Source organism: Sitophilus oryzae, unplaced genomic scaffold (assembly GCF_002938485.1).
Source record: "Sitophilus oryzae breed Bouriz unplaced genomic scaffold, Soryzae_2.0 scaffold_227_pilon_pilon, whole genome shotgun sequence".
Classification (NCBI taxonomy): Eukaryota; Metazoa; Arthropoda; class Insecta; order Coleoptera; family Curculionidae; genus Sitophilus; species Sitophilus oryzae.
The window spans coordinates 736,001-745,644 of NW_022146782.1; the positions used below are offsets into that span (position 1 = coordinate 736,001).

Below are 9,644 nucleotides of genomic sequence, written 5' to 3' on the forward strand. Positions count from 1 at the left end.
TTTTGCACATCATTGATTTCTAACGAGATCTATCGAATTACAAATGTTTCCAATATGGTGGCATTTCCAGAAATACCGGAAGTTGACAGCAACCTTCTTATTTTAAATGGGTGTCCCCATTTTTTATAACATACTTGAATTCTATGAATATTGATGTTAAACTCTCTATACCTGATGCTGGAAGTACACACCCGCCGAGGCGCGACAAAATATTAAAGATATGGACATTGTTATTGGCTAGGACCGTCCTTTTTTTGTCGCGCCTCGGGTTACATCGGCGAGTGTGTACTTCCAGCATGACATTAACTATTTTTAAGAAAAAAAAATATTTAACATTTTTGGAAAACTACCTGTCAAAAAAAATTGTATAGCCTAAAAGTCAAATTTAGTGATTACCACAGCCACTGTGACATAAAGAGAAGACACTATTGGAATTGAACCATTAAAAAATTATCATAAATCATTTTTTTTTTCAAAGAGAAACCCACTTTTTTATTTCACTAGTAAAAAGGTTTCCCAATTCATTACTTTTTGAGTATACATATTCCTACACCTAAAATAATCGTTTTTAAGTTATTTAAGATGGTATTATAAAATCTAAAATTAGCCCTATGATCAGAATATTGAAACAATATCAAATTTAAAATTTTTATTTCAAAAACATATGTAACCTTATATTGAACTTTTTACAATATGTAGATACAGATATACACACACGTACGTTTAAATTTATTAAATTTTGCACTATTCCTTTTAGTCCATCTCAAGTTTTTTCCTTTTCTTACTTTTATGTTTATGTTTCAGAGACAATCCCGAGTCATCTAGGGACTCCTGCGAATGGCTCATGTTAAATTCACTCTTTATTTGGCTTAATATTTCGTCACTATCATTATGCTTTGATTTCTTCTTTTTCTTCTTGCTGTGTTCTATCTTTTCTTCTCTATTCTTAACGGTAGGTGTAGAAAAGAATGCTTCACTAGCAAACATATCCAGCACACTGTCACAACTGCTCACTTCAGACTTTATCTTCTTCTTTTTCTTTAGTAACTGTTTCTTTTTATTCTCCTCAGCTTCAGTAACTTTTAGTTTAATATCCTTCTCTATCTTTACTTTGTCTTTGTACATAGCACCAAACAAGGGATGGCGTGATTTTATCGTTTCTGGTAGTAGAACATCTTCTCTGTCGGTAGCCTTTAGTAATCTTAGTGGCTCCTCTTTGAGCGATCTTTGCAAAGTTATTTCTTTATCTATGTTCACCAGTTTCGATTTTTGTAAGTTTACAATCATGGGGTCAGTCTGTTTAGGTTCAAATGTATACTGCTGATCGTTGAGCGTGATCTCGCTGTCTTTATTTAACTTGATTTTTTTATTGAGCAAAAGGGAGACATCAATATTTTTCGGAATCCTTAATATGAAGTAATCTGTGTCACTCTCTGGTACATTTATATTGTAGTTTTGTTCTTCTAAATGAGGATATCGAACTTGTAACCTCTGTTGCCAAGTTTTCGGTGTTAGAGATATTTCGTCTGGTTCCTGTTTTATAATACCTGAAAAAAACACAAAAGATCATATTTAAACAGTATAAATAAATATATTTTGAATAATACTAAACCAAAATAAAAATAAATTAATATACGTAAAAAAAATTATATAAAAAAACGATGGCTCTTAATGAAGATCGCTGTGTCAGCAATAGTGATGGGTTACAGTTGAGGGTTGGAACCTTTGGTGTTACACAGCAAAATAAAAACACTAAATCACCACAATACACCAAAACACTTTTACTTTTACACTGGACGCGCGTTTCGCTAACCATGTTAGCATCATCAGCAGATGATTATAAACTCTGTAGTCTATAATTAAACTCTGCAGTTTATAATCATCTGCTGATGATGCTAACATGGTTAGCGAAACGCGCCTCCAGTGTAAAAGTAAAAGTGTTTTGGTGTATTGTGGTGATTTAGTGTTTTTATTTTGTTTTTTAATAGTGATGGGGATACCGGTTCCACATGAGTCGCGTTACAGTAGCGACCGTTCCAGAAAAATACCGCGACAAAATAACGCTATTGTGTAATCGAGGTTCCGACTTCCACAGTGTCGCGGTCCTCGCTTATGCAGTATTTCTGGCATTAGTTACCTACTCCCAACCAGTGTTGTCAGGTTCTTAAAATTGTACTAGCTGTTACAACCATTCGTGCCACCTGGTGCCATGAACTTAGGTACAACTGATATTGGAGATGGAGAATTACCCTCTATAAAACCGTCCCAGCTACTGGCTTTTGTCAAAGCCCTGGGACTGTATGATGAGTTCTCAAGAAAGGGGGAGACAATAGATTTGTAAAGCCGCAGTGATTAACCCCCATCCCACTCATTTCTACATTCTACCACCTCAAAATACATTTTGCTGAGATTTATTGACTTTTCCACCACCTTTTTTCACAAACTGCAACTACTCCCAACCTTGCCGTTATCTCTGTGCTCGTGTAAATTCATAAACAATTTTACAGACAAATTTGTAAACAATACAGGATGACAATAGAAGAATTTATGACAGTGGCAATACGTTTGGTTTCAATTTTAGAAATTAAACTATTAAACTCCCTAAACTGACGTTGTTTTTATTATTTAAGCACGAATAGATTGACTTAAAATATGTACATGGCATTTATTGGTATTTAATAATTTTTATTCGTCGTTTAATCAGAGTAAAGAATTTTTATTTTTTCCAACAATAATTTAGATTTATATTCTTTTGATCCACGTTATAACCGCTGCAATTTAAAGAAAAAAAAACACATTTGTAAGATAATTACATTTTTCTATCTTTTGTTCTTAAAATATGTTTGCTTTAAAAACTTAAACAATAAAATAATGACATAATTAGAATCATTATTCCATCATATATAAATACATATGCTAAATTTGTTATCTAGATGTATTTTTTTATGTACATATATTTCTTACTCGTGGGAAAATTTACAAGTAAAATGTTAATTTTCATGTCAGGTAATCATAAAATAAATCTTACGTTATTCCCGTATATGTTAGTAAAATGTAATTCTCTTTGTTAGATTATATTACACTAATTAAGATTTTATTTTTAATCAATTGAGAGTGGCTTTACAAGTTTCAGTTTTTTTTTCAATCATATTTTCTTCTTTATTTATTCATATTTTTGTAAAAACGTTTATTTACCTAACACGTATTTATTATCAATCATATTATACTAAAATACACTACTTAATTTATTTGAATTTAATAGAACGCCTATGGAGAGCCGTGTTTACTTTTTAAAAAATGGCCCTATTGTAAATTTTTTAAAATTTTCGATGCTGAGAAATACAAAAATATATTATATTGCAACATAATATATTTAATGTTAAAATCAAGAACAAAGTTTAAACCACTGTCAAAAAAATTCTTTTTTAATCGTTTCTTTTTTTATCATACGGCACTTCTATTATTCAATAGGTTAGTTTTCGGTATATAGAGCAAAGGATACTTATACAAGTGTACCAAAAATTTTCGCACGATAGTGGAAGTACCGCCATCTTACAAACATTTTAGGCAAACTTTGCATAGTGATTTTATTATTAATTTTTCTAATTTCCAGACTTAGGTATATTAAAATTTGTTCATTAATATTTGAACATAATGTTTAAAAAAGTTATATGGGGTTCGGCAAGAGTGCTTCGGGTATCTGTAGCTTCTGGAATAAAAAAAAACTTGGGAATTTTGTTAGAGTACAAACGTAAAGTATGATTGTACTAGAGTGTAATTGAGGAAAATATTTTAACCTCTATAGGGTGGCCCAAAAAAGTATCAGTGGATCGGGATAATTTTTTTAAATGGAACACCCTGTATATTGTTGCATTTTTGGCTTTCTTTCAGATCACTTTACATAATCCTAAGATATAAGTAAATATATTTCAATAGTGTCAGAGATATTCATAAATAAATAATAATGTATATATTTTTCAGCCTTTCTTAAAAAATCATTACAAATACAAGAACTATCCTCAAATCAAAAGTAAATTAGGTATTTATTTTTTATAATAAAATAAATATTCTTCATTTTTTTAAATATTATTTTTCAATAGATGGAGAACTCAAAAATGAACATTTTTTGTAATTAGAGTATTTCAAAATTTTATCGGTGTCGCAGATATTCGCGGTTTTATATTTCATATTTTTCACAGTAAATTTTTATCAAAGCCACCCAATAATTTTTCTCTCGTATCTTACCGTTTAAAGAGCCATATGAAATAAAACTGCCTGTATCTGCGAACCCATTAAAAATTTTTAAATACTTTAGATACTAAAAATTTTCATTTTTTAACTTCCATCCAATAAAAAAATAATATACAGGGTGTACCATTAAAAAAAAACAAAGAATTATTTTATATTCTAGAAAGTTCGGCGTAGAATTTTGAACACCCTGTATGAATTACGATTACCATATTTATAGCAAAGTAAGTATAGACCATCTAAAGTAAATACCTAATATACTAGTTTTGATTTCAGGATACGTTCTGGTATTTGTAATAATTTTGTTAAAGGTTGAAAAATATATATTTTGTATCTCTGTAATTATCGAAATATATTTATTCATATCTTATGATTATGTAAAGTTATCTGAAAGGATGCCATAAAATCAATAATATGGAGAGTGTTCCACTTAAAAAAAAAATCATCCCGATCCACTCACACTTTTTGAGCCACCCTATAGAAGTCAAAAAAATATTCTCCTGAAATACATCCTCGTACATACTTTAGGTTTGCACTTAAACAAAAGTCTCATGTTTTTTACTCTAGGAGCTACAGATGCCCGACGCACTATTGCCGGACCCTGTATCAATCTTAAATTATTACCATTTAGTTTTAAAGGCTCCTCCTTAATTGGTTTAGGAAGTTCCTCATCACTAGATTCTCCATAATTGCTTTCTTGCTTTGTATCTTCAACTCCAACATTTCTTTTCCGCTTTTGTTTATCTCTAATATTCTTGACTGGACTATTTGATTTAATTGAGTTTGTGATATCTCTATCTCCACTGTGTCTACTGCCATTTTTGGGTGTAGAATTGACTTGACTACTAACCATTTTCTTAATTTGGTTGCTTATCTTTCTTGGAGTTGTTTTATCTTCTTCACTTTCATCATTTGATTCACTATCGCTGTTGTCCATTTTAGGCTTGGGTACCTGTTGATAACTAAGTCTTTTTTCAATCTGTTTATTTGACCTTGTTATATCTTGATCTTCACTTTCATCACTTGATTCACTAGAACTACCCTCCTTTTTTGTTATTTTAGGTTTAGGAACCTTCTGATTATTAAACATTTTCTGGGTATGATCACTTGTTTCACTACCGCTGTTCTCTTTTTTTAATATTATTGGTTTAGGAACCTGTTTGGACTTACCTTTTGTAGGTAATTTATTTTGATCATGTTTTTCCATATTTAAACGTGATTTTGCTTGTAGTAGTTCACTCAATCCATCATTTTCCTCACTAGAGTCATCAGAATCACTCTCCTCTTTCTTCATAGGCTTTGGAACTTTCTGAGTTTTTGTTATTTTGTGTTTGGAAACTTGCTGATTACTGATCCTTTTTTCAATCTGATTGTTTGGCTTTGGTAGATCTTGATCACTTTCTTCACTAGAGTCATCAGAATCACTTTCCTCGTTTGTAATAACTGGTTTAGGCTTTGGAACTTTTTGAATTTTTGTTGTTTTAGGTTTGGAAACTTGCTGATTACTGATTTTTTTCTCAATGTGATTATCTGATAGATCTTCATCACTTGATTCACTATTCCCTTTCTTCAATATTAATGGCTTTGGAACCTGTTTAGACCTATCTTTACCAGGTAATTTATTTTGATCATGTTTTTCCATACTTAAACCTGATTTTCCTTGCAGCACTTCATTCAATCCATCATTTTCTTCAGTAGAATCATCAGAATCACTTTCCTCTTTTGTAATAACCAGTTTGGGCTTTGGAACTTTCTGATTTTCTGTTATTTTAGATTTGGATTCCTGTTGATTACTAATTCTTTTTTCAATCTGATTATTTTTTGACTCTGACAGGTCTTGATCATCACTTTCATCGCTTGATTCACTACCGATATTCTCCTTTTTTAATATTATTGGCTTGGGAACGTTTTTGGACATATCTTTACCAGGTGATTTATTTTTATTTTGTTTTTCCATATTTAAAATTGATTTTTCTTGTAACAGTTCACTTAATCCATCACTTTCTTCAGTAGAATCATCAGAATCACTTTCCTCTTTTGTACTAACCAGTTTGGGCTTTGGAACTATCTGATTTTTTGATATTTTAGGTTTGGAAATCTGCTGATTACTAACCCTTTTCTCAATCTGATTATTTTTTGACTTTGATAGATCTTGATCATCACTTTCATCGCTTGATTCACTACTGGTATTCTCTTTTTTTATTATTAACAGCTTGGGAACCTTTTTGGACTTATCTTTACTATGTGATTTATTTTTATTTTGTTGTTTCATATTTAAATCTGATTTCCCTTGTAGCAGTTTACTCAATCCATCATTTTCTGCACTAGAGTCATCAGAATTAGTCTCCTCTTTTTTAATAGCCAGTTTGGGCTTTGGGACTTTCTGATTTTTTGATATTTTAGGTTTGGAAACCTGCTGATTACTGATCCTGTTGTCAATCAGATCCTGATCATCACTTGATTCATTACTGCTCATCTCCTTTTTTATTATTAATGGCCTGGGAACCTTCTTGGACTTATCTTTACCCTGTAATTTATTTTTATCATATTTTTCCATATTCAAACTTGATTTTCCTTGTAGCAGTTCACTCAATCCGTCATTTTCTTCACTAGAGTCACCAGAATCAGTCTCCTCTTTCTTAATAACAGGTTTAGGTTTTGGTACTTCAACTTTCTTTGTTTTATGCATATTTTTATTTTTCTCAATGTCTCTGGACAATGATTGAGGTGTTACAATGTCTTCACTGGTATCATCGTCACTGCTTCCCCTTTTTCTTTTATTACCAATAACATATTTAAGACCTTTGGCATTATCCTTACTCAGCTCATTAGGACTATCATTTGTACTTACAATTTTAGGGTTTGACACTCCTTGATGTTTACTTTTCTTATCGCCTGACTTTTGGTAAACAAATTCATTAGAGTTCTGAATACTTTTTGATAACTTTTTATTAGTTTCTATATCACTATCCCCACTTGAAGATTCATTGCTGCCACTATTTTCCACTTTGACAATTATCGGTTTTGGTACCATTACTTCAAAATCATCTTCATCATCTGATTCTTCGGTACCTCTATCTCTTTTAAATATAATATTTTCATTTGTTGTATGTATGTTTTTAGAAGCTTTTGTACCTTTAACTTTTTCAAAAGATGTAGATTCTTGTTTTATATTTTTTATTGTTATTTTGTTTTTAGTTGAGCTGTCAGAATCTTCTTGCTTTACATTATTTCTATTCAACTGAAAATCAAATTGACTTGAATTAAAATATATTTAATAAATTGTAATTTCCAATGATCCTTATCAATAACACTTACCTTTAATTGTGGTTTTCTTTTAGCTTTAGACTCCTCTGATTTTATTTGCAGTGGTTTTGAAACAGGAACTTCCTTTTCTGAGTTATAATGAGATAAAGTTGATGATTCTCCATGAGAATTAGTCATTCTAGAAAAGCCACTATCATCTAAATTAACTTCTTGCTTAACAACATTTTCTAATTTAACTTTCTTCAGTTTAGGTTCCTCACTGTTATTTGAATCATTTAAGGATTTTCTCTTTTTCTTTTTTCTTAAAGTTTCACTTTCCTGTTTCACTAATTGCGATATAATACTAGTTGGATCCAAAATATTGTTTGATGGTGTACCCTCTCTAACTTTTTTATTTTCCTTGCGTTTTGTTGATGCAGTTTCCTCAGAACTTTGATCGTCATTTGAATTTACCTCAGTTTTAATACGTGAAAGGATCTCTTGAATTAGCGATTGCTTATTTTTCTTAAATAAAAGATATAATATTTACTTGAGAATTACGACTCGAATTTAAAAGTTTACCTTGCTTTTTGGTGTCTTCATTTCCTTGTCCTTCATAAATAATCAATACAATAATTAGAAGTAGTATAAAGTATAAGAAAATTTCTCTTTAATATAACTAATATGTTTTGCTTTAAAGTAAATAAAAATTAATTGAATGAATATCTTAAAAACTTTTAAAAAACGAGCCAAGCAGCCATTGTCTTGGGTTATGTTATCAAATTCTTCGTTTCTAATTCAGAGGCAATAGCAACCTAGACAATGATTCTAGGGTTGTAACCTATTTTTAATTCTTTACAAACCTAAAAAATAAAAAATTCAATCAATGCCGTTCTTTATTAAGAAACGGCAGTGATTGAATTTGAAAAGGAACAAGAAGTAGAGATAACAAGAATTGAAGGTCGACAAACTGAAGAGAAAGAGGCAGACCGGATAGCTGTAGCAGCTTCGGCCATGAAGTTAATCAAATAAGAGGAAGAGACAATCCGGATAGTTCTACCAGTTTAAGCCCACAAATTAATTAAAAAGAAGAAGAGACAAGTTAAGCGACGTTAAACGATGCGAGTGGCAGGACGGGTGACCGTTTGGAAACTCGGTTCATAGCTATGGTTCATACTCGGTTGTGCTGTTTTCTGTGGTTGTTTTATGGCAAGAGTACGAAATCTATTGGCACTGATTGGAGGAGATAACCAGATAACTACTGAATTATTAGATGAATATATTAAATATTGAAAATTATTTAATTATGTTTAAGTTCTATGTGGCAAAAAATCTGTTTCACAGATTCCCAATATCGATTTTTTTGGCAAATTTTGTTCTTTATAGCAAACATTAGCTGACATTGGTTAATTATTATTGTAGAGACTAGAAACGTGTTTCAGAACATTACAATATACAATATTTTAAGATCAAAATAAATTAAAAAAATAGCGTCACCATATTGTCAAGATTTGTTAATAGTACATAAGTAATTTTTATGTTTTATTTTTACTGTTACCGGTGATGAAAAAACTTTACGGAAATTTCAATATACCGGGTGTTGCCTATCTGATTACAGAGTACATATTACTAGACTCTAGATAATTGGTACCTACATACCAAAGCATATATATATATAGTCTTATATATCTATCACATTTTGTATAATTACAATATGTTATTCAATTCAGTAGATATTAACTTTGTTAATTAGTATGTAATATCTTTTAGATATTTAATATGATTTTATTAGCTTTTGGAAAAAGTGTGGCAAAAATAAAAACACTGGTCCATCAAATAAAGAGGCATATTCTTAAAAATTAAATATGAGCATTAATCAAAATCTTATATGAGACGTTTCTTTTGTATTAATACGTAATTTATATTGCGCCATATTTGTTCCTTATCTTTAGGTCATAGTTTGTATGATATTGTGCTGTGATTCTTGTTTGACCTGAATACTTTTCCAGTGAAACTATTCAACAACAAATACAAGTCTTTATCTATTTTCCACGTAAATAATGCAAAAATAGATTATATTTTCGGTTACAAATAAAAAATAAAGATTTACTTTAGATGGTCTTTTACTTACTTTTCGGTAAACATGGCAA

At 30.5% G+C, this 9,644-nt stretch overlaps 1 protein-coding gene across 1 annotated transcript; it reads right to left on the reverse strand.

The window, feature by feature from the left end:
• Window positions 1-636: 636 nt before the first annotated feature.
• Window positions 637-8,288, reverse strand: LOC115884385 (nucleolar protein dao-5-like). The gene is made up of 4 exons (XM_030902945.1): window positions 8,077-8,288; window positions 7,567-8,019; window positions 4,873-7,489; window positions 637-1,547 (listed from the first exon to the last, which is right to left on the reverse strand). Exons 1-4 carry the CDS (start codon window positions 8,110-8,112, stop codon window positions 754-756), a joined length of 3,900 nt encoding a protein of 1,299 aa, XP_030758805.1. The 5' UTR covers window positions 8,113-8,288; the 3' UTR covers window positions 637-753.
• Window positions 8,289-9,644: the final 1,356 nt, after the last annotated feature.

What these genes read in the sequence shown, in the direction of transcription:
- LOC115884385 (XM_030902945.1), bottom strand. Translation starts at nt 8,112, where the DNA reads ATGAAGGACAAGGAAATGAAGACACCAAAAAGCAAG. An exon ending in TGAAGACACCAAAAAGCAAG is followed by an intron (nt 8,020 to 8,076) that starts GTAAACTTTTAA and finishes CTTTTATTTAAG; the next exon opens with AAAAATAAGCAATCGCTAAT. An exon ending in GGAGCCTTTAAAACTAAATG is followed by an intron (nt 1,548 to 4,872) that starts GTAATAATTTAA and finishes TGTTTTTTTCAG; the next exon opens with GTATTATAAAACAGGAACCA.